Source organism: Phoca vitulina, unplaced genomic scaffold (genome assembly GCF_004348235.1).
Source record: "Phoca vitulina isolate PV1807 unplaced genomic scaffold, GSC_HSeal_1.0 scaffold41, whole genome shotgun sequence".
NCBI classification, from domain to species: domain Eukaryota; kingdom Metazoa; phylum Chordata; class Mammalia; order Carnivora; family Phocidae; genus Phoca; species Phoca vitulina.
The window spans coordinates 6,401,118-6,426,551 of record NW_022589744.1 but is presented as its reverse complement, the minus strand read 5'-3'; the positions used below and the strand labels follow the sequence as shown (position 1 = coordinate 6,426,551).

The 25,434-nt window shown below is 34.0% G+C and overlaps 1 protein-coding gene across 3 annotated transcripts in view; it reads left to right on the top strand.

Moving 5' to 3' along the window:
• The window catches only part of ABCA5 (ATP binding cassette subfamily A member 5), a 131,708-nt gene that overhangs the window by 75,308 nt on the left and 30,966 nt on the right, over positions 1–25,434 (top strand). For all 3 annotated transcript variants that reach the window (XM_032429786.1, XM_032429785.1, XM_032429788.1), the window contains exons 6-18: positions 1,290–1,519; positions 3,121–3,262; positions 4,387–4,575; positions 6,025–6,172; positions 9,291–9,459; positions 10,565–10,623; positions 17,276–17,386; positions 18,624–18,799; positions 19,358–19,477; positions 20,374–20,512; positions 21,498–21,588; positions 21,762–21,901; positions 22,799–22,918. In XM_032429786.1, the coding sequence (XP_032285677.1) occupies positions 1,290–1,519; positions 3,121–3,262; positions 4,387–4,575; positions 6,025–6,172; positions 9,291–9,459; positions 10,565–10,623; positions 17,276–17,386; positions 18,624–18,799; positions 19,358–19,477; positions 20,374–20,512; positions 21,498–21,588; positions 21,762–21,901; positions 22,799–22,918 (1,834 nt within the window). The remainder of the gene's footprint in view (positions 1–1,289; positions 1,520–3,120; positions 3,263–4,386; positions 4,576–6,024; positions 6,173–9,290; positions 9,460–10,564; positions 10,624–17,275; positions 17,387–18,623; positions 18,800–19,357; positions 19,478–20,373; positions 20,513–21,497; positions 21,589–21,761; positions 21,902–22,798; positions 22,919–25,434) is intronic.

Below are 25,434 nucleotides of genomic sequence, written 5' to 3'. Positions count from 1 at the left end.
ATATTTATAACTTATTTGCCAAGCATCATTTCTTTTCTTTTTTTAAAGTTTTTATTTATTTATTCATGAGAGACAGAGAGGGAGAAGCAGGCTGCCTGTGGAGCAGGGAGCCCAATGTGGGGCTCGATCTCAGGACCCTGGGATCATGACCTGAGCTGAAGGCAGACTCTTAACTGACTGAACCACCCAGGTGCCTGCCAAGCATTGCTTCTAAGTGATATACTAATATGAATCCATTTAATTTGTAGCAACCATATGAGATTTGTGCAATTACTGTCTCAATTTAAAAATGAAACTGAAGCACGGGAAGATTAAGTGACTTTCCAAAATTCAGTTAATTAGTGGCAAAGCTAATTCACACTATGGCTTTTTGGCTCCCAAGTTTGTGTTTTAAACTGTACTGCCACTAGGATTGTGTATAACTGTTATAATCTAAAGACATGCTTAGACCTTACTGAGTGTCTCACATTTTAGTAGAAAAGAACAGGAGACCTTGAATAGGAGACCTATGTCTCTGTTAATTGTTAGACTGCTATGTAGTAAACTGACTACAATCATAATGCTTTACTTGACAGGGTTGTTGTAAGAACCAAATGATAGGTATAGGATTGTCTTATATACTCTTACAAGATGGTATAAATGTATTAATATTACCCAAATTCAATAATATAGAAGTTTAAGGTAAAGACAGTGAAATATAGGATCTATCACATTGAGAGTATTATACTACTTATTTGTGTTTTGGCCAAAGACCTTAGCCATCCACAGCCCAGACCACACTGGATGGATAGACAGAGCCAGATCTTATTTTAGACAAGATAGAAGTATCATATGGCATAAAGTTTTATTATTCTGTCTATACATGCTGCATATATAGATTTTAAAACAATAGGACATACTATTGAAAAGATTTTTTTAAAGAGAGTCTTTCATGGTACTAATAATCATTCCTTAATTCCTCAATTTTATAAATGCATATTTTTGTTAAGATGTATATAATAGTCTGCTTAAGATGATAATTATTCAATATAATTATCTTCGACAAGTTATTTCCTCAAAATTTACACACTTCCCAACTACAGACTTTATGGTATGCTTCCAGAATGAATAAAAGCAATAATGTATGCTATATCATGATATTGGGGTCAGTCACTTCATTTCAGGTGTGGTTTTTGAGGATTGTATTTGTAATGGGTTCATACTAAATTTGGGGTTGTAATTGTCACATTTTATTGGGGGTCACTATCAGAATTAAATTCATTGATTGTATTTGTATTTTCCAATTCTAGCTAAAGACCAATGTTTCCTTTTGGAAGGAACTGGAGTCAACTAAAGCTGTCATTATGGGAGAAACTGCTGTGGTTGAGATAGATACCTTTCCCCGAGGAGTAATTTTAATATACCTAGTTATAGCGTTTTCACCTTTTGGATATTTTTTGGCAATTCATATCGTAGCAGAGAAAGAGAAAAAGTTAAAGGAGTTTTTAAAGATAATGGGACTTCATGATACTGCCTTTTGGTATGTTATTAAAAGTTTATTATTTAGTGTGATTAATAATTAAGTATAAAGATCTTCAGTGTTGTAATTTTGTTATTTGCTCAATTTGAGGAGGTGCTGATCCTGTTTACTTACAATGATTACCTTTGTCTTGGAATATGAGACTAGGCAGCAAGCTTTAGCAATATTTTGGCTTTTTTTTTCTTCTTTTACCATAAGGGAAGTGGGATTTGGAAAACTGATATTGATATATTATGTTTAAATTTTATTTCACATTTTGTCTTAATCGATGAGGTGTGTTCTATGTATTTCAGTGTATAGAACATTTGAGATCTTGGAAAGTTAGAAATTAATTGTGTGTTATAGTCTTCCCCCAGTATCATAGCATATGCATGTTATTAAAAATTTAATTAAAATGATTGAAGTTCGCATAGGTGGTATATGGGATTTTCCCCACGTGGGAAAAAAGTTATTTGTGTGAATTAAGATGAAAATACACAAAATAATTTATAGAGAAACAAATTTGAAAAATGTTTTCACAAGTGAGCTTTCATGTGTCATCAATTTTACATAATGATGATTTTATAGAGACATGCATTTTTATAAATAATTTTGAGTGAATTTTCCTTACTTTTCCCACTGTGTAGTAGGAAAATTTATTTTGACCTCACTTTGGGGGGAAAGTTAATACTGTGCATGTGATTTGCTATTATAGTCCATTTTACAAAATTTTATTCCATTTAGCCCAATGCAGCAATTAATTACAACACTTTAATAATGGCACTTCACATAATGGGGTCATTGTGTATAATGTATTTTCTTTGCATGTTTTTTTTTTCCTGTCATTTGAGTAGTGATTGGTTTTTAAGTTGCATTAAATTATTAAAGTGCTTTGTGAAGAAGTGGTAGTTGGAAGCATTTAGGCAAATCAATTTCTTAGTGCCTCAGTTTTGCCTCTGTAAAATGGAGTCAGTTTTGGTAATGTAGGTATCTTTTAGTTCTATTTCAGTGCTTTTATGGTAGCACACATTAAATCATGATCTGCTTACATTAAACAAACAAACAAACCTGAGTATTGCAGCAATTCCATTGAACTCTGATTTGGGAAGAAATTTTGAGTAAATATAGTGAGTCCATTGTTGATCTTGATCTTACATGTAGTAAGTATGTTGTTGATTAGTGATTGTGTTGATTAGTTGATTAGTGTTGTTTTAAAGTACCAAAAGCTGTCAGAGGTTTAATTATAGCCCAGGCCATAAGAAAATTGTCATTAAACTCTTTTGTATTTTAAGAAAATCAGTAATGTTGTACACCATTAAACTTTTGAGACTATTAGATTTAAATTAGTCATGAATTGCTATTGTAAAGTTTTTTTTTTTTGACTCTTAAGATAATCACTGTTTTATCTCATGTCAGATTATACTTTTACCTCTAACTTAACTAATGTATTTTTAATTAGTTATAAGAGCATTAATTTTCAGTAAATGAGCATACACAGGAAAGAATAAACTTGATTTTAAGAATAAAATTGCTAAAATAAAGCTGATGTTTTGTTTGAAATGATTTTTTAATTGTTAAAGCCTATGCATTTAACCATAAATGTGTTTATATTCTCATTTTAGGCTTTCCTGGGTTCTTCTGTATACAAGCTTGATTTTTCTTATGTCCCTTCTTATGGCAGTCATTGCAACAGCTTCTTCGTTATTCCCTCAAAGTAGCTGCATTGTGATATTTCTACTTTTTTTCCTGTATGGGTTATCGTCTGTGAGTATTTTAACTTGAATGGGAATAAAAAACTGTCAAAGTAGTTGATTAATATAGCAAAGTATTATCTTTGGTTAACTTACAGTTGATTTGTTACTAGGTTACTGATAAATGAATTATATGTGGCATCTTTGTACCTCAGGTAATCTGGATTGCTCTGTTGCCTGGTTACATTGCTACTTTTGTAAATTTATCTTGGATGTGTACCTGGCAGAAAATTGTGTGTGGAGCAAAACAAATATTCTTGACTGTATTAGTGAAATAAGTAGACTCAGTGGATTTTATTGCTTTAGGGTTCATGGGATTGTCATTCAACTAAATAATGTATTTATTTTTAAAGTTATTTTCAGGAAAGGTACAAAATAGTCTCAAATTTAACTTTTTTTCATATAATGTATTTCACATACAATTTCTGAGTCTTTTACTATCTTCATATAATTAAATTATGTGTATAATTAAGATGGTCTAGTACTAGACTTTTTTCAAACCCTTTGTTTTCATGAAGTCCTGACTATTTCAAGTTAATGTATGTTACAAGGTGATGATTTATAAAGGTATGCCTTTGTAGATGCAGCCCTTGGGCAGTGTTGCCATGAATTGGGTATATTGGCTGAATGCAGGCTTTGTTTCCAGGGGTTCCGGTTTTCATTTTGATTGGCTTATGTGCCCATGCTATACCAGTTAAATATTTGATGATCACCCTTGCTCTTTAACATGATAATTTACAAACAACTCAGACTTCTGTATACAGTTACCTGATTTTGTATCTTATTAACACATTGAGTTTCAAAGATAGGTTCTCTGTTTAAAAGCTGGTTGGTTTATTGTTCACATATGTATACATTTAACTGCAGAAACATATGACTGCTTATGGTTTCTATAGTGTAGAGGTAATTATGTTTGCCTAAATATAAATTGTAGTTTTTAATGTTTGTCATCTTAAATTTTGTTATGTATTTATCATGACTTACATGAAAATAAAATACCATAGATAGCATTTAGAAAGTATTTCAATGAATGTATTTTCCAATGAAAATAACTTGTTTTTTCACAAGCAGAACTAATTTTATTTTCATACCAATGTATATGAACAATGCATTAACCTTAATATTTATATTTTACAGATATTTTTTGCTTTAATGCTGACACCTCTTTTTAAAAAATCAAAACATGTGGGAATAGTTGAATTTTTAGTCACTGTGGCTTTTGGATTTGTTGGCCTTTTGATAGTCTTCATGGAAAGTTTTCCCAAATCATTAGTGTGGCTTTTCAGTCCTTTCTGTCAGTGTACTTTTTTGATTGGTATTGCACAGGTAGGTAATATATTTATCTTGCTTTCACTAAATATTTTTTCTCTTCAGTTCCATGCGGCCTGTTATACTACAATGCATACTACCTTGGATTTGCAAAGAAATTATTTTAAAATGTCCACATGAGAAAGGAATGCTATTTGAATACTGGAGTACATTTTATCTGGGTGTTATTTACATTTTCTCCATTTCTAGTTTTTCATTTATATGATCTGTTTATAAGTTTTCTACTCTGTGTGTCAGTATGTCTCAGTAATCTATTTCACTGCAATAACTCAGTTTGTTAGAAGTTGTTGTTTTAAGCATCAGGTAATCTGGATTGCTCTATGGCCTGATTACATTGCTACTTTTGTAAATTTATCTTGGATGTGTACCTGGCAGAAAATTGTGTGTGGAGCAAAACAAATTTTCATGACTGTATTAGTGAAATAAGTAGACTCAGTGGATTTTATTGCTTTAGGGTTCATGGGATTGTCATTCAACTAAATAATATATTTATTTATTTTTAAAGTTTTTATTTGATTTTTATTAGTCTTTACAGGGGCAGTCAGGTTCTAAGGGAAAAATTCTTAAGAGAAACTACTTTATATAATAGAACATAAATTTGGTTAATGTATAAAGAAAAAATGTAATTACTAATGTAAGAGATGATTCATGTTGACTAGATAGAATATTCTGATTTGTGAGATCTAAGGCACATTGTTTATGAGCATTGAGTTAAACAAGTTTTAATTATGTTGGACCTAAGAACTATTGTTTATACATTTTAAGAGTCCACTGAGTTCTCCTTCACTTAGAGAGGTAGAATTATAGATTCATGTTTTGTTGGTTGTGAGAGGGACTTTCGTGTTTATTTAACCCATCTTCATTTCATGGATGAGGAGACTGAGATCCAGAGTGGTGTGGTTAAAGTTTATTCACCTAGTGGCAGATCTGGGATCTAAATAAGGCCTCAGCCTCTAGTATATTTCTTTCTGCTCTCTCACATATATCTACTATGAAAATGTAATAATAGTTGTGTTAATTATTCAGAATACCCTCTCCCTTTTCAGCGTTGAAAGGATGCTGATCATAATTTTATCCTGTAATACTTAATTTGTTTGACTTCCATGTGGACCATTTGTTTGCACCAGTTAATATTAACAGCATACTTTATTGTTATTTCATTTGATAGTCCTTGCCTTAGAATTAAAAGCCCCAGGAGTGGATATATACTAGTTTTAGAAACATAACATTAAAAAGATTGAAATGGATTGTTGTGATAAACTTATATTTTGGTAAAGTTTCTGTTGTTTTCCTTGTAAATTCATACTACTAATTTGGCAGATTGTTTAATCTGTTAAAAGGCCCAGTTTGGTTACCACCAATCTGGATATAATGAGTAACTCTAGTGTTAGCTTTTAGTTATTTTTATCATTCTTATATAATAAAGTTGGTGTTTCTATTTTTCAGGTCATGCACTTAGAAGATTTTAATGAAGGTGCTTTATTTTCTAATTTGACTGAAGGCCCATATCCTCTAATTATTACTATTGTCATGCTAGCACTTAATAGTATATTCTATGTCCTCTTGGCTGTCTATCTTGATCAAGTCATTCCAGGTATGCAGGTAGTTATTGGATTTTACTTTAAAGATTTTTAGTTTTTTTGCTCACATAGAGTCAACTTAATTTAAATTTTTTTTTCTAGCCACAGTACCCTAAGTCATATTTGTTGTCCAAGCTTTTAACTTAATTTTAAATAAGTATATTTTGTACCTGTATCTTAACCACTAGTGAACATAAGGAGATTCTGTTAAAATGAGAGCAGTTTGCTTTGAAAACATTAAATCTCTAACTGAATTTATCTCTGTCCTTCCCTGTGTCAGTCTTTCTTGGCTAAAGTATTTCACTATTTTATCCTCTAAGGTACAAAACTATGAAGTCATTGTAACTCCTACCATTCTCCTTATCTATTGTGCATGTCTAACCAACTCCTGTAGATTCAAAATATTATTAAAATATCTAACACTCCCTTGACTTTGCCCTTTGAGTTCCTCATTATACTTTTGTCTGTGTTCAGACCTGCACTTATATGGTAACTACTAGACACAAGTGGCTTTTAAAATTTAAATTAATTAGAATCAATTAAATTAACAGTCCATATCCTTGGTAGCACAAGTCACCTTCCGACTGCTCAGTGGCCACATGTGACCATTACCGTATTGTACAGTACAGATAGAGGACATTTCCATCACTGCAGAGGGAGAGGTTGGGCAGCACTCGTTTACACCATTGTAATACCTTTATTCTCATTACCTGCCTTCAGTCCATCTAAAACTTCACCATTCCCTTTAATCAAGTTATTCACCTGCTCAGAAATCACCTCGCTGGGCATATCCTAGTGCATTAAATAGAAACTCCTTATGTATTAATATCCTTCACAATACTTTTATATATTTAATCCCTTATTTTCACTCTGTCCCTCCGTATTGTATTCTGTATTCATCCTATTTACCTATTTGAACACAGCTCCAGTATATCAGTTAGATTGTTTTTAGTTATTCTTAACAGAAAACTGTTTTAATTGGCTTAAAAAAGTAGGAAATCGATTGTTTTACTTAAAAGGAAGTCCAGAGATAGGATAGACTCCGAGTTGGTTGTCTTGCTCAACTGTGTGTCATCAGGGACCCACTTTCTCCATGCTTTGGCCACCTGTGTCTGAGTCTGGCAGGTTTGCTCTCTTCTTGGCTGCGGTGGTATGCTTCTTTGTTCATGTCCAGGGGAAGAGGGAGGGTGACTCTCTCCCCCACCTAAAATCTTTGCTTTTGTCTGATTGGTTACGTGCTTACAGCTGGAGCAGTAAACCAGAGAGTGCCACATACTGATTAGATCAGTTAGGATCTTCTCTGTAGTTGGGATCAGATCAGATGTGGCCATCTAGAAGAGGAGTGGATGTTTAAAAAAATGGGAAGTGTCAGTTTTTGGGGGGAAAGAGGTGAAAATGGATATATACTGTGTGAGCAACCGTCACTGTCTATCATGTCTAAGTCTTCAATGCCTGTCCTGTTGCTGTGTTACTCTCCTGATTTTAAAAAGTCTTCTCCATGAACTATATCCACTTTTCTAAGTATTAAATACTAGCTGTTTTCAAAGACTAAGATGCGACTCATTTAAGCCTTCAGGACAGATTCCCTATCTAGGTATAAACTTCTCCTCTTTTGAACTGTTATGAGTACCATGCATGACATGCTTTGTGTTCTGCATTGTGTTCTAGCTGCTGTTATATATATCTGTGTAGCCATAAAGATGTAAGTTCCTTTAGAATGGAAAATGCATTTCACTCACCTTTTTTTTTTCATTTTTCTTTTTTTTTAATTTTATTATGTTATGTTAATCACCATACATTACATCATTAGTTTTTGATTCAGTGTTCCATGATTCATTGTTTGCGTATAACACACAGTGCTCCATGCAGAACGTGCCCTCTTTAATACACATCACCAGGCTAACCCATCCTCCCACCCCCCTCGCCTCTAGAACCCTCAGTTTGTTTCTCAGAGTCCATCGTCTCTTATGGTTCGTCTCCCCCTCCAATTTCCCCTCCTTCATTTTTCCTTTCCTACTATCTTCTTCTTTTTTTTTTTAACATATAATGTATTATTTGTTTCAGAGGTATAGGTTTGTGATTCAACAGTCTTGCACAATTCACAGCGCTCACCATAGCACATACCCTCCCCAATGTCTATCACCCAGCCACCCCATCCCTCCCACCCCCCACCACTCCAGCAACCCTGAGTTTGTTTCCTGAGATTAAGAATTCCTCATATCAGTGAGGTCATATGATACATGTCTTTCTCTGATTGACTTACTTCGCTCAGCATAATACCCTCCAGTTCCATCCACGTTGTTGCAAATGGCAAGATTTCATTCCTTTTGATGGCTGCATAATATTCCATTGTATATATATACCACATCTTTATCCATTCATCTGTCGATGGACATCTTGGCTCTTTCCACAGTTTGGCTATTGTGGACATTGCTGCTATAAACATCAGGTGCACGTACCCCTTCGGATCCCTACATTTGTATCTTTGGGGTAAATACCCAGTAGTGCAATTGCTGGATGATATGGTAGCTCTATTTTCAACTTTTTGAGGAACCTCCATAGTGTTTTCCAGAGTAGCTGCACCAGCTTGCATTCCCACCAACAGTGTAGGAGGGTTCCCCTTTCTCCGCATTCTTGCCAACATCTGTCGTTTCCTGACTTGTTAATTTTAGCCATTCTGACTGGTGTGAGGTGGTATCTCATTGAGGTTTTGATTTGGATTTTCCTGATGCCGAGCGATGTTGAGCACTTTTTCATGTGTCTGTTGGCCATTTGGATGTCTTCTTTGGAAAAATGTCTGTTCATGTCTTCTGCCCATTTCTTGATTGGATTACTTGTTCTTTGGGTGTTGAATTTGATAAGTTCTTTATAGATTTTGGATACTAGCCCTTTATCTGATATGTCATTTGCAGCATTTCACTCACCTTTATATTCTCATTCACTCTGAGTATCTTAGACTGTTTATGGACTGGAATTATTTGTCAATAAAACATATTTTTCACCCAATGCTGATTTAATACTTTTTATATAAACATTAGATCTAGGTCATAAGTTTCAGATACTGCTTTTATGATTCAAAACCTGGTTTTTAGAAATAATTTGTTATGACAATTAAGTTTTTTTGTTTTTCAGGGGAATTTGGCTTACGGAGATCATCTTTATATTTTCTAAAGCCATCGTATTGGTCAAAGAATAAAAGAAATTATAAGGAGTTATCAGAGGGCAATGTTAATGGGAATATCAGTTTTAATGAAATTGTTGAGCCTGTTTCTTCAGAATTTATGGGAAAAGAAGCCATAAGGTATCATTTAATCTTTGGTAGTCTAGGTATAAGAAGTATTGATGGAAGCTGCTACATTTAAATCCTGTTTTTTTAAAAATGTATGTAAGTATTATATCTTAAGAGATTTGGTACACATCTCATGATTTTTAAAACACAGTATTAATTTGAGCTAGTTTCTTTTAAGTTCTTATTTTCTTTGTAACCATTTAGAATAAGGTGCTAGGTTTGAAATTTTATGTTTCAATGGAAATTTTTTAAAGTAATAAAACCTATTATTTTACAATTAAGCTGTTTTCAAATTTGCTCCATTATGTAGATTGAAACAGAATAAATATTAACTTTATAATTTTATTCAGGCTACATTGTCTGTATTGTCCTTTGTTAATTTCATAGGCCTTTGGGTATTGTGAGGTAATTAAAGTATCAGTTTAATTTCTATGAACCAAAGAAATTCACTACTGTGCCTTGCTATATCAGTCAAAACCAAATTTAAAAAATAACAGGAAAAAGAAAGAGAAAAGAAATAAAAAAAAAATGGAAGAAGAAGTGTTTTTCAAATTAAGAGAAATATATAAAAGCAAGAGAGAGCGAAATATTTAAGATGTAATAAGTGGGCTAATGGTCTGCCTTATCAAGGGCAAATTTTAAACTGGTTAATGAAACCATTAATTCTTTAAAAAGTTATTTAAGACATTTAAAGTGGAATGAGAGAACCACTTCACATTTATAGATAGTTTGAAGTGTGTGCTGATGTGAAATACAGCATTTGATTTTTAATCTCCCTTAACTGATGTCACAAGTATTTGATAAATTATAAATAGAAAAGTATCAAAGATGAAAAGAAATCTATAAATTGTTTGGGCCAAATGCTTTATTTTTAGAAGTTGGCTTGTTATGAAAAATGAATGAATAACACTTAAAATGGAGAGGAGTACTATATACTTCTGTGGCTTCTTTAAAATAATTTTATAATTATTGTCAGCTCTCTTAGGTTTATTGTTTTAGTAGAAAGGTACTTTATTATTATTCCTATTAAATATGACAGCTTTGATAAAAATATATATGGAAACACACATCCTTATAATTTACTTTAAAAACTTAAGTAGAAAATGGTGTTTTTCAGAATCAGTGGTATTCAGAAGACATACAGAAAGAAAGGTGAAAATGTGGAGGCTTTGAGAAGTAAGTAGCTTTCCTTGTATCAGTACATAATTGTAAAGTGCAAATCGGAAAACAATTTGCATAGTTTGTGGGAAATTTAAACTTCTTTATCACAATTTTCTCTTTCTTTTAGGGGAACTTTATTTATGTAATTAATACTCATAATAAAATTAACGACATCAAAATAGTAAAAGGAAAAAGTAGTATCTATTAAAGATGAAAAATATTCAACTATTGGGGCGCCTGGGTGGCTCAGTCAGTTAAGCATCTGCCTTCAACTCAGGTTGTGATCCCAGAGTCCTAGGATCAAGTCCCGCATCGAGCTCCCTGCTTGGTGGGGAGCCTACTTTTCCCTCTCCCTCTTCCCCTCCCTCTGCTTGTGCTCTCTCTCTCATGAATAAAATCTTTAAAAAAAAAAAAGTATTCAACTATTTGAGTAAGTCTATTTCCTTTTTCGATTTATTATTATGCATGTATATATATGTTATTTTTTTTCCCTTTTGACCTAGCACAGGGTTTCTCGGTGTCAGTACAGTACTACTGACATTTTTAGTCTGATAATTATTTGCTGTGGAAACTATTCTGAGATTTGTGGACTGTTTAACAATGTGGTCAGGAATAGAATAGATACACATACAGACACAGAAACACATACATACAGACAGCAGGTGACCTGGAGAGATAGGGGAAGGAGGGAATGAAGAGGTTATTTTTAAGAAATTGGTTCACATGATTGTGGGGCCCCACAAGTCTGAAATCTGTAGGGCAGAATGGCAGCTTGGAAACTGAGGCCAGAGTTGAAGTTGCAGTCTTGGTTCTAAAATTCATAGGATAGGCTGGCAGGCTGGAAACTGAGGACATCTATGCTACAGTATTGAGGTAGAATTCTGTCTTCTCAGGGAAACCTGTTTTTGCTCTGTAGGCCCTCAGCTGATAAGATATGGTTCACCAGTATTATGGAGGCATCCAAATTGGAGAGGAAGCAATGAAACTTTATTTGCAGTTCCTAAGAGTGTCCATTTAAAAAATCCAATGAGATTTACAAAAAAGTTAGTGGAAATAAAAAGTGAATTTAGCAAAGGGGACAGGATATAAGATAAATATGGAAAAATCAATTATATTCCTATATACTACTAAAAAGTTAAAATTAAAAATAATATATCTCTTAGTATCTAAAAATATATTTATAGATAAATCTGACAAAAGTTGTAACAGGATTGTACCCTGAAAAATAAAAAAACATTGCTGAAAGAAATTGAATATGTAAATAAGTAGAGATACTGTGTTCATGGGTAAGAAGACTCAATGTTAGATGTCAACTTTACTCAAATTTCAATAGATTCAGACACAATTAAAAATCCCATTAGACGCTTTTTTGTAGATTTTGACTGACTCTAAAATTTACGTGAAAATGCAAATGACCTAGAATACTCAAAACCCCTTTGAAAAAGAACAAAGTTGGAGAACTAGTATTACCTTGTTTCAAGACTTCATATAAATGTTCCATTTATCAAGGCAGTGTAATTTTGGTATAAAAACGACAGAAAAATAGATCAGTGAAACAGAACAGAGAGCACAGAAGTAGGCCCATATATATATGAATAGCTGATTTTTAACAGAGGTGGAAAGATAACCTCCTAGAGAAAAGATGGACTTTTAAACAAATGCTGTTGAAACAATTAGGTAAAGTGAGCATTGGTCTGTCCTGGGCACCATATACAAAAACTAACTGCAAAATGAGTCATACACCTAAATGTAAAACCTTAAACTATAAAACTTCAAAAAGAGCAGAACATAGGAGAAATGCTTTGAAACCTTCGGTTCGACGAAAATTTCTCAGATATGGCACCATAAAATAACTAATTGATAAATTGGGCTATAAAAATTAAAAAGACTTCTCTTCTTTGTAAGACCCTGTTAAGGGGGAATGAAAAGACAAACTACAGACCTGGGAGAAATAGTTGTAAATCATATATCTGATCAAGGACTTTGATCCAGAATATATAAAGATTTCTCAAAACTAAGTAATAAGAAACAACCCAATTAATGGGTAGAGTATTTGAATAGACTCTTTGCCAAAGAAGATACAAGGATAGCAAATAAGCACATGAAAAGATGTCCAACATTATTACTTATTAGGGAAATGCAAATTAAAACCTACATATTTAGTAGAATGATTAAAATTATTATTTTCTGGGGCGCCTGGGTGGCTCAGTTGGTTAAGCGACTGCCTTCGGCTCAGGTCATGATCCTGGAGTCTCTGGATCGAGTCCCGCATCGGGCTCCCTGCTTGGCAGGGAGTCTGCTTCGCCCTCTGACCCTATCCCCTCTCATGTGTTCTTTCTCTCTCATTCTCTCTCTCTCAAATAAATAAAATCTTTAAAAAAAAAAAATAAATAAAAAAAATAAAATTATTATTTTCTATATGTTATGCTATGCTTATCACAAACGTGGCTACCATCTGTCCCCACACAGCACTGTAGAACAATTAAAATTGGAAAAGGCTGATCATACCAAGTGTTGGTGAAGATGTGCAGCTAGAACTCATGCACTGCTGGAGGGAATGTGAGGTGGCACAACTATTCTGGAAAATAGTTTGACAGCTTTTGAAAAAGTTAAATATACACCTATAATGTGATCTAGCCATTTTACTTCTAGGTATTTGGCCAAGAGCATAATTTTATAATAAGACTTACATATGAATATTCATTGTAACCTTAGTTGTTAGACAAAATCTGAGAACAACCTAAATGTCTCATCAGTAGGTGAATACACAAACCCAACTGTGGTATACCCATACAATGCAATGCTATTCAGCAAAAAAAGGGAATGAATTCTTGATACATGCTACAACATGGATGAATTTCAAAATAATTTTGTTAAGTGAAAGAAGCCAGAAATAAAATAGCAATAGCATATGATTAAATTTGTATAAAATTATAGAAGAGGCAGAACTAGTCTTTAGTGAAAAAAAGCAGATCAGTGATTATCTGGAGATGCGTAAAGGTGGGTAGAACAGGCAGAAGGGGGAGACATTTTATTTTTATTATTATTATTTTTTAAAGATTTTATTTGTCAGAGAGCGAGAGAGAGCACAAGCATGGGCAGCAGCAGGTAGAGGGAGAAGCAGGCTTCCTGATGAGCAAGGAGCCTGATGTGGGACTCGATCCCAGGACCCTGGGATCATGACCTAAGCCAAAGGCAGACGCTTAACCGACTGAGCCACCCAGGTGCCCGGGAGAGACATTTTAAAGCAGCACTTTTTGTGGAGATGGATATGTTCATTATCTTGATAGTGGTGATGGTTTTATGGTTATATACACATGTCAAACTTAGCAGATTGTTTGACATATGTACAGTTTATTGTTTGTCAACCATATCTCAGTAGTTATTTTAAAAATTAAATCAAGTGACTATGGGTTGTGAGATCGAGCCCTGCATTGGGCTCTGCTCTGGGCGTGGAGTCTGCTTAAGATTCTCTTTCTCCCTCTGCCCACCACCCCCCTCTAAAAAAAAAAATTAAACCAAGTGATTATAAATTTGTGGTTTAACTTCTGAACTCTTTTGTTCCACTGGTCTGTTTATCTATCCTTGCTTCTAACTATTTTAACTATCATAGCTGTATAGTTAGTCTTGATAACTTTAAATATTGTATTTTGGGCACTTTGCATTCTCATGTAAAGAATTACATGGAAGTGCATTAGAATCAGTTTATAAGTTTTCAGCACTCTCTTTTGGTGAGTTATTTTCAAGGGATTTGTTCATTTAAATTGCCAAATTGATTGTTACAGGTTGTTCATAATAATCTCTTCTTATCTTTTTAATGTCTGTAGAGGCTGTAATGATGTTCCCTCTCTTCATTTAGTAATTTGTGATAATTTTTTTCATTTGCTTTACAGTGGGTTTGTCAATTTTATTAATCTTTCAAGGAATCAACTTTTGACTTTGATGGTTTTCTTTTTTTTAAAAGATTTTATTTATTTGAGACAGAGAGAGTGAGGAGCGAGAGGGAGAACATGAGTGGGGGGGGGCTGGGTAGAAGGAGAGGGGAGAATCCAAGCAGACTCTGCACTGAGCACAGAGCCTATCACGGAGCTTGATCTCACAATCCTGAGGTCATGACCTGAGCCAAAACCAGGAGTCAGATGATTAAATGACTGAGCCACCCAGGTGACCCTGACTTTTTTAGTTTTCTTTATCATTTATTTGCTTTGTAGTTTATTGAGCTGTGTTACTCTCTTTGTTATTTCTGTATTACTACATTCTTTGAGTTTAATTTGTTCTCCTGTTCCTAGCTTCTCGGTATGGAATCATTTATCTATTTCTGCTCTAACCATTAAGCTTTAGCCACCCTAATGCTCAGTGGCTGAAGGCATCCATTATTTTACTATGGCTAAGGAATCTCCAGTTTGCCTGGGCAGTTCTTCAGTCAGTTCGTGGATTATCTGGGATTGGATGGTGGTCTGGGCACATACATAATTGGCTAATAGGCTAGTTGGTCTAGTGGACTGTAGGTGGGATAATTTGCCTTTTTTTATATGGTCTCTCATCCTTCAATAGGCTAGTTGAACTGGAAGCAATGATTTTTTATTGTGCCATTTCTCATTTTTCCCCTGTTGTTTTCTTAGCTATGTATGCCTTTTTTAGAAATTACTCTTGATATTATGACATATATTCTTGACTTCTATAAATTAGTGCTTTACTAATTAATAGTATTTGTAGAATAGTAAAGCAAGAAAAGGAAGTCCGGGATCTTACTTTTATCCTTACTTATCCCTTTTATCCCTATTCCAACTTATATGCTGTTGTTTTCATGTATTTTAATTCTACGTACATTTTAAACCAGAGATAATGTTACTAGCGTTGTTTTTATATTTACCTATATATTTACCACATCATTTATCTTTGTTACTTCCTGCATTTCTGATCTTCTATGTAGGATAATTTTCTTTGTGCATGAAAAAGATGTTTTTACTGTTTCCTTTAATGCAGGTCTAACAATGATACATTTTCTCAGTTTTTGTTTGCAAATATCTTTCTTTCACCTTTAGTTTTGAAGGATATTTCTCTGAATATATAATTTTAGTTTGACAGTTATTCTTTTTCAGCACTTTAAAATGTAATCTGTTGTCTTCTTGTTTCCATTGTTTGAGCTGCAGAGACAGCTGTTAGTTTTATCATTTCTCTGTTGTTGGTATATACGTTTACCCTGGCTGTTTTTAAAGATCTTTTTTTGGTTTTCAGCAGTTTTACTACCACCTGCCTTGTTGGTGTTTGTTTGTTTTACATTTATTCTACTTTGGGTATATAAGTGCTTCTTGAATCTCTGGCTTGATGTCTTTCTTCTGTTTAAAAATATTCTCAGCCATTTCTTTTCCAGTATTGCTTTTGTCCTATTTTTTCTCTCCCTTTAGGTTTATTATTACAGGTTTATGACTTTTCATTTTATCCCAGTTGTCTTTTATTCTCTCTACTGAATTTTTTATTGTTTTGTCTCTCTGCTTTAGTCTAGATACTTGCTTATAATGTTTCTTGTCTTTTACTAATTTTCTGTAGTTCGGCCTAACCTGATTAAACTATGTATGGAAATATTTTTCACTTACCCTTTCCAGTTTTTGTCTTGCCACTTGGTTCTTTTATGTGGATTTTAGTGCTTTGTCAGCATTCTCTTGAGAGCATGATAGAATGGTTGTTTTAGAATCTTATGGTGTCAATATCTAAATCTCCTCTAGGTCTGTTTCTGTCACCTGTCTTTTCTCTTGGGTTTTGATCTTCTCTTGCTGTTTCCTGCCAGGTTGGTTTTGACTGAGTGTGTATTGCATATGAAAATTGTAGAGATTATTTGATGCTCTGGATGATGTGATCTTCCTCTAGAGAGGATTTATTTTTGCTTCTGGCCTGAAGCTCTAGGGATAACTCAGAATCCCAGGTCACCTTCATCAGATCAGGGTCTACAATGATTCAAAGCTGGGTTTTCAGATCCCTGTCTTTTGTCCTTTAATCATTGACATGTCCATCTAGTGATATTTCTTCATTTTATGTTTTACTTATTTATTTATTTTTTTTAGAGGAGAGAGAGAGTGAGAAGGGGGGGAGGTGCAGAGGGAGAGAGAGAGTCTCAAGCAGGCTCCCCTCTGAGTATAGAGCCCGACTCGGGGCTATATCCCACGACCCTGAGACCATGACCTGAGCTGAAATCAAGAGTCAGATGCCCAACCAACTGAGCCACCCAGGTTCCCCATGTTTCTTTTATTTAAATTGAATTTCTAAGGCATTTACTCTTCCATTCCCATGCTATTGGTTAATTTCTAGATTTTTACCAATGTTTAACCTTGTTAATACCCTTGGAAACAAATTTTTGTTTGTTTTAATTATCTTAGAAAGTCCCAAAAGTGGGTTCACAGAACCCCTCCCCAATGTTTTGTATATTCTTGAAATCTGTTAATATAACAAAAAATAAGTTTATTTTTACTACTTGTTGCCCATAGCACTGACTGTAACAAGGAATTTTTATCCTATAATATTAAGTATTATGCTATTAAATACGCTGATAACTTTAAATCTGTCATTGAACTTACTGATTTATTTAAAGATTATTCAAGTATTAGTTATCATTTTGCATAGCTCAACAGAAATAAAAATCACATTTGAGTCGTCTTCTTTTCTGAATTAGATTTGTCATTTGACATATACGAGGGTCAGATTACTGCATTACTTGGCCACAGTGGAACAGGAAAGAGTACATTGATGAATATTCTTTGTGGACTATGCCCGCCTTCTGATGGTGAGAGTTTTCTGACTTAAAAAATCTCTTACTTCGGTTTATTAGTGTTATTAACCAAGGTATCATAAAATAATTATTTATCCTTGATTTATATTTATATAAATATATATCATTTATTATTTATCCTTGATTCATCCAAACATGTACTGATTGATTTTTTTCAATGATTTGAGACCAACCTCAGTGTCTGTAAATGTGTTTTATTATTTTTTTATTATACACGTTTGTTTTTCAATAGAAAATAAAAATGATTCAATCATGTTTAATAAAGTGAAAAGGATCTGATTTTGTTACTTATTTTATCAGATATTTGTGTGTATTTTCATTTTCAAGAAAAGATAAATCAGTAATTAATTGGAAATTAAATGAGACCTATAGATATTTTAGATTGTAGGTACAGATTTCTAAATATGCAACAACAGTTCAAAAGGAAAGAATGATAAATATCAACACCATCTCCCAAAATAGAATTATAAGAGCAATACCTTAAACATATAATTGTTGTATGTGATTGCCGTGTAGGTGAGAATTTAATATGGCAGCTCCATATTTCCACAATGACCTCATAGAGTGGCAGTACAATAAATATTTTAAGAAAGGCTGAATTTCCATGTATTGAATCTGCATTTCTTAAAATGTAGTTTAACTTCTGAAATTAGTTTTGTTGCTTATTCCTAATTGTGTCACTTTTTAATGATAGTGGTAATATATTTAATAGGAATTTATGATTTTTATTATAATTCTTCTTACATTATCACATTGATTTAATAGTTCTTAAATTTAAGTAGGATATATTTGTATTTAGTTTATAGAAGAGAAAAGCTGGAATTCAGATTGATTTTCTCAAGACCACACATCTAGTTAGGGGAAATTTTTTAGTTTCTTTCTTCTTTCCACTATTGAATGATGCCTGGAAATGAAGGAAAATTGCTACTAAAATATAGGTGTAAATAATGTACCAGTACACAGTTATTTTTAGTGTTAAGCTCGGATTCCTTGCTCTTTCCACTATGTAATATCACCTGAAAATGAAGGAAAATGAGGTTGGAAATAAGGTGGAAGCAGATCACCGATAGTATGGAAATGAGGATTTGTTGTATCTTCCAAGTTTATATTAACTCATACTTTATATATTTATTGCATACAGGTAACTAAATTATTAGTGTACATTAAGGCATATATACTTTTTAATATTTAATATAGTTAATATAAATTTAAATATATATTTTGCTTTTAGGATTTGCATCTATATATGGACACAGAGTCTCAGAAATAGATGAAATGTTTGAAGCAAGAAAAATGATTGGCATTTGTCCACAGTTAGATACACACTTTGATGTTTTGACAGTAGAAGAAAACTTAACCATTTTGGCTTCAATCAAAGGAATACCAGCCAATAATGTAATACAAGAAGTATGTCATTCATATAGAAATTTTTACTTTATTCCCTATAAATTACTAACCTTTCGTAATAACTTGTAAAAAAATGCATGAAAAGCTAAATAAAAACCTGTTCTGGGTCAGTAAACAAATTTATTACAAAGAATTGGATGGAATTTGGAGTAAATATTTTAGCACATATAAAATAGTCCTTGTTTCATCTGGAGGATACTAGCCTCTCAATATAGGTTTTTCTTTTCTTCCTTCCTTTCCTTTCCTTTCACATCTGCCTCCTTTCCTCTGTCACACGCACACACACACACACACACACACACACACGCACATACACACACATAGAGCTTTCTAACTGATCCCTTCACCAGTACCCAGGAAGTCACAAAAGTAAAACAGACCTGTCAGTCAGGAATCTTTTTATCTGTTATTTCAAAATTATATATGAATACATGTCAAAATTAAAGTCTGTACTAAAAGAACATTTTTTAAGTTGATATTAAAATCAAAACACTTAAAAATTAATACTGATAATTATGTAAATCGTATAATTTAAAAAATAACATTCTCACTTTACAGGTACAGAAGGTTTTACTGGATTTAGACATGCAGGCTATCAAAGATAATCAAGCTAAAAAGTTAAGTGGTGGTCAAAAAAGAAAACTGTCTTTAGGAATTGCTGTTCTTGGGAATCCAAAGGTAAATAAATATTAATGTATTATACACAAATATAATCTATTGTATGTTTACATGCAATAATACGTTATGTAAAGTTTCAGTATGCATAAAATGCTGTACATTATTATGGATGTGATTATAGTAAAAGTTTGAAACTCCAGTCATAAAGATAAAACATTTACGATAGTGGTTACTTCTAGGAAGGGGAATGGAAAGGATGGATTTTAGTTATATTTGCAATGTTTTATTTCTTTAAAAAAAGATCTGCAGAAAATATGGCCTAAAAAATGGCATTTGTTGCATTTCACTGGTGGCTTTAACAGTATTGTTCTAATTCGCTCTTTAGTGTTCTATATGTTTGTAATAGTTCAGAATAAAATTTAAAAAGAGAACAAAACCAAAGGAATAGTTCAGTTTTTCACTGTTCTACTGATTTTATTTTGTATGTGTCTGTTCTGTGCTCTTCTTTGTCCTGTAAAACAGAACCATCTGTTAAAGTGCTTTGCATAGGGCTAGAAAGCTATAGCCTGAGCCCTCTTGGTCCCCGCCATCCTGCTCCATTTCTCCTTGCTGCTGTGGCTTGGGATGACTCTGGGTTCTGGCTTTATGTTAAGTTATCTTTCTCTTAACCCCCATCAATGTTTTATTTTTTAGTTTACGTATCTGATTGTTATTACACTTATGTCATATATGTTACTGATATTAGTCTTTTAAAATTGAAACAAGGAAAATATTCACTTGCCAAACTGATAGTTTAAAAAATTTATGCTAGCTCATATATGAGTGAAAAACTCAGATCTAATAAACTTCTTGTTGGAAATAATAATTTGAAATGGGAAATTTTCCCATGTCCATAAATTTTATGTATTTTAGTTTTTCTGAGGATTCTCTGCCATTCCCTGCTCTTTTTCACACAGATACTATTGCTAGATGAACCAACAGCTGGAATGGACCCCTGTTCTCGTCATATTGTTTGGAATCTTCTGAAATATGGAAAATCTAATCGAGTAACAGTGTTTAGTACTCATTTCATGGATGAAGCTGACATTCTTGCTGGTGAGATTTTTACTTCATTTTTGAAGGATAAGGTCATGGGGCCAAATAGGAGATGGATAGAGATACTAAATCCCAAGGAATAAAGAAGGTGTGTGATCTTCACAGCTGTGTGTTTTAAACTGTTTAAAAATTACATATTTTTGTGTTTGGGAGTCCTGCAGACCATCTCAGATTGAGTAATTTCCAGGAGAACTAACAGGACTTGGCATATAGTTATACTTACGAGTTCTTACCACAGACTGAAAGGATACAAAGCAAAATCAGCAAAATGAAAAGGCATATGGGACATGGAGGAAACCAGACATGAGCTTCCAAAAATCCTCTCCCAGTGGAGTCACACAGAATATGCTTAATTTCTCTAGAAAGGAGTTGTTAACAACCTATGTGAAATGTTGTCTACCAGGAAAGCTCATTAGAGACTCTGTGCCCAAGGTTTTTAATGGGTGCTGGTCATAGAGGCACCTGCTGACTGCCATGTACCAAAATTCCACTCTCCCAGAAGGAAGCCAGTGTTCATCTACATTGTAGATTCATTTTTTCAGTAGTATCTTTGTTTTTAAAAAAAAGTATTTAGAAAACCCAACAAACTGACTTTTTTGTTGTTGCTTTTTGTTGTTTTTACATTTGATTATAAAGGAAATTGTGAACACGCTTGCAATAGTGAGCCTTTTAGGAAGAGTCTTGAGATATTCGGAACAGTATTAGGGAAGTAGACTCCAGAGTCGGAACTGTGTGGGTACAATGTCTGGCTTTGTCACTTAAAGCTATGTAAAACTTGGGCAAATGATATGTTTTCTCATTGCCTCAGTGTTCTCATTTAAAAACCAGGAAGTGATAATCTGGTTTCTTTCTAATAAGGTTGTGAATATTTAATGATGATATTGGTGTCTTATATGGGAGAAATATAAATGCCAACTGACTTAAAAAATTGAAATGCAAATGCTGTTACTAACTTAAAAATTGAAATGCAAATTTCTGTTTGCAGATAGGAAAGCAGTCATATCACAAGGAATGTTGAAATGTGTTGGTTCTTCAATTTTTCTCAAAAGTAAATGGGGGATTGGCTACCGCCTAAGGTATCATTCATTCTTGATTGACTTTATAGTATTCTTGATCTGCTGTTACTATATTCCAGATTTGCCATAATGTGCTTTGGCCAATTTTTATGGCACTAACTTTACTTCAAGCATTCAGAATTTAGTTTTGGTTGTTTATTATTAAAAAAATTATGACTTTTGTTTTTCTCTAGCATGTACATAGACAGATACTGTGCCACTGAAGCTCTTTCTTCCCTGGTTAAACAACATATACCTGGAGCTACCTTATTACAACAGAATGACCAACAACTTGTGTATAGCTTGCCTTTAAAGGACATGGACAAATTTGCAGGTATTACTTTCAGTTTCCTGATTGTTGAACCAGGATCTTGCATTGGGAATAGGTTTTCTTGGCTTACTTTGTTATATATTTTTCTGTGTAATATTTACATGTTCCCAGGTGGCTTTACTTTACTTTTACATTTCTACTTTACTTTTGAAAATCAGAAACTACAAGCTAACGTGGGTTTTTTTTCTTTCTGTTTTTTACAAACACTATGCAGGAAACTGTAACTAATATGTTAACTTAAGTAAATGTATTTGCTTTGTTGTCAAGAAAGATTGCTCCATTTGCTCGGCAGCCTCCTGGGAATATGTAATTATATACACACAATTGTTTGTGTTCTCAAGTTCTTTTCCAATTTCATGATTCCATAACGAAGGACATAATAATATGGTAAACCCTTGAATTATTTTAATTGTGACATTATTTTTCTGCTTTCTAATCGAGGAACTCATACTCAGTCTCCGTATCTGTTTAGGGATCTCTTAATAATCAAAAGGATATTATTGATGCAGATATGTTGTGCAGAATTCCTGTAACATTTATGTCATTTAACAGATTTTCTATATTAATTTAATTGATTTTTTCCTAGGGAAAAAAATCCTTAATTAACTAGAATGAACTACATAAGCCAACTTTAATGTGCCCTGCCTATCATTCTGTCTGTAAAATATTTCTTAGGTTTAATTTATAATATGATAAATATCCACTAGATATATCTTTATAAGCAAACATTCCTTGGGGTCCTTAGCAATTTTTAGGAATGTTAATGGGGTTCTGAGACCAAAATGTTTGAGAACTACTGTGCTAGCAGAGTAAATTTAGTCCTATCCCATTTAAAAGAGTATTTTAGAATAATTCATGATGATATGCTTAACTACACAACATTCTTTTTTTTTCCTTTAGGTTTATTTTCTGCTCTAGACACGCATTCAAATTTGGGTGTAATTTCTTACGGTGTTTCAATGACGACTTTGGAAGATGTGTTCTTAAAGCTAGAAGTTGAAGCAGAAATTGACCAAGCAGGTAAAAACAAAACTAATAAAAAATTTTAGGCAATGAACCAGAGAGATGGTAAATGAGATGAATAATTAAATAAACATGAAATATGTTTTTAGAGGAAGAAAGGGTAGATAGAAACAGGTAAATAAGTAACTGAGATATTTACTGATAGCACTAGGACTGTGAAGGAAATAATGGGGTGGTCTTGGGAGGCATGTAACTTAGATTGTATCTTCAGGGAGGACTGTGTTGAGAATGATAAACTAAGAGTTGGATGGCAAGAAAAATCTAAATATGTGAGGATTTTATTGCAAAGCTTTTTAGATAAAGGGAACTGCTTCTGCAAACTTTTTTTTTTAAAGATTTTATTTATTTATTTGACAGAGAGAGAGAGAGAGCGCGCGCATGCACAAGCAGGGGGAGTGGCAGGCAGAGGGGGAGGGAGAAGGAGGCTCCCCACTGAGTAGGGAGCCCGATGTGGGGCTCGATCCCAGGACCCTCAGATCATGACCTGAGCCAAAGGCAGATGCTTAACTGACTGAGCCACCCAGGTGCCCCTGCAAACTGTTAATTAAGGAATGAGTTGGATGTGTTTGATGATAAAGGAAAGGCCACTGTGGATAGAGTTTAGAGAGCCAAAGAGATTTTAGAGGGGAGGGCCAGGGGCCAGATCGTGTTTAGTCTTTGAATATCTGGAAAAGAATTTGGTTTGTTTTCTTAGTACAGTGTGAAGCAATTGAGAGTTCTAAAGCAAAGGAGTAACATGATCTGATTTGCATGTTTAAAAAATGCATTCTGGGGGTGCCTGGGTGGCTCAGTTGGTTAAGCGTCCGACTCTTGATTACAGCTCAGGTCATGATCTCAGGGTTGTGAGATTGAGTCCCACGTCTGGCTCTGCACTGGATGTGGAGCCTGCTTGAGATTCTCTCTCTCCCTCTTCCTTTGCCCCTCTCCCCTCCCTAAAAAAGTAAATAAATAATAATAAAAAAAAAATGCATTCTGATTGTTAAATGATGAGTAGATCATAAAGGAGGTGTGGAAGCAGGAGGACTGTTAGGAAACTATTACACTTAATCTTGTCTTGAGCTAGGGTGGTTGAGAAAATAGGGAAACAGAAGAGACGGGTTATATTCATGGTACTGGTGATGTCTTGCTGATGGATTGTCAGGTGTTGGGGAAAGGGAGGAATCAAGAATAATTAAGCTTTTTGCTTGAGAACTGGGAATGGAATTGCCATTTCCCGAGAGTGGGGGAGGAGCAAGTTTGTGGAAAGGAGGAATCCCGGCAAAAATTTTGGGTATATTGTTTGAGATGTTTATTGGACATCCAAGTGGAGGTGTACAGTGGGCAGTTGGATTAACACATTTGGAGCTGAGTGAAGATGTTAGGGCTGAAGATTTAAATTCTGGAGTTATCCACAGATAGATGGTGCCATGGGTTTGGATGAAATAACTCAGGGAAAGAGTACAGATAAAGAGTGGACAGGCAAACCCTGAGGTTGAGTGGTGAAGGGCCAGAAAGGGCTGCCTGAGAAGGACCTATCATTGCATTTTCTCTCTTCACAAAAGGAGATGTAAAAGCCCAGACAAAATAGTGTTTTAGGAAAGAGGAAGTGATCACTTATTTGCTGATTGCTGTGAAGAATAAGGTAAGAACAGAAAAGATGGTTTTGGTAAACAGGGAAAGACAGTGAGGGCTTTGGTAGTGTGGAAGTCAGTGGTGACCTTGACAGTAACCTGGTAAAGGTCAAAGCTGGTTCTGTGAAGTTTAAGGTGAGAATGTGAGTTGAGTTCTTATGATTGAGAGTTAGCAAGATGGTGGTGGTGGTGGTGGGTCAGGAGGGTGAAGGAAACAGGATGTTTCTCTCAAACATGGAGAAAGCACAAAGTCAGGTTTATTTTGAGGACGTGATATCAGACTGTAGTCAGAGAAAGTTCACATAAAAGTTTTAGATCTTACATAATTGGAGAGAGCACAAGATACCAAATTTGGACATGTGTCCAGTTTGATGAAATTGAGTAGAGATAAAGGTGTGGAAATAGAAGAAATAGAGGAAGGTAGAGGTGAGGATGTAGAACGCATTATTGGTGAGTATGTTTGTAATACTTTGGGTGACGGAAGAGAATTAGATGGAGAAGATGCTTATTATCTGTGATGCTAAATATTTTGAGGTATAGGAAGTAGTCTGTAGAGTTGGGAAGGGGGATAAAGATGAGAAGGCTTGTGCAATGTAGGTGTTACTGGCTTTATTTTGTATACCTTTAAGTCCACCGTGCAGAGTAAATGTACCTCTAACATCGGCTTGCTTTCAGTTTGGCTGATTTTAATTGTTTTATTTTTCAAAGGTTAAAAATATCAAATTCTGTAGAAGGTAAATTGGTGCTCACTGAATACCATGATTATGATATATAATAGTTTAGCCCCCATTTTTAGTTTGATTTAGTCCATTTTATCAGGGGAAGAGAGGGTTTAGATTGGTTCATCTTACTAAGTCATTCATCTAAACTGTTGAGTTGCAAAGGTCCCAAGATAACCAGGCT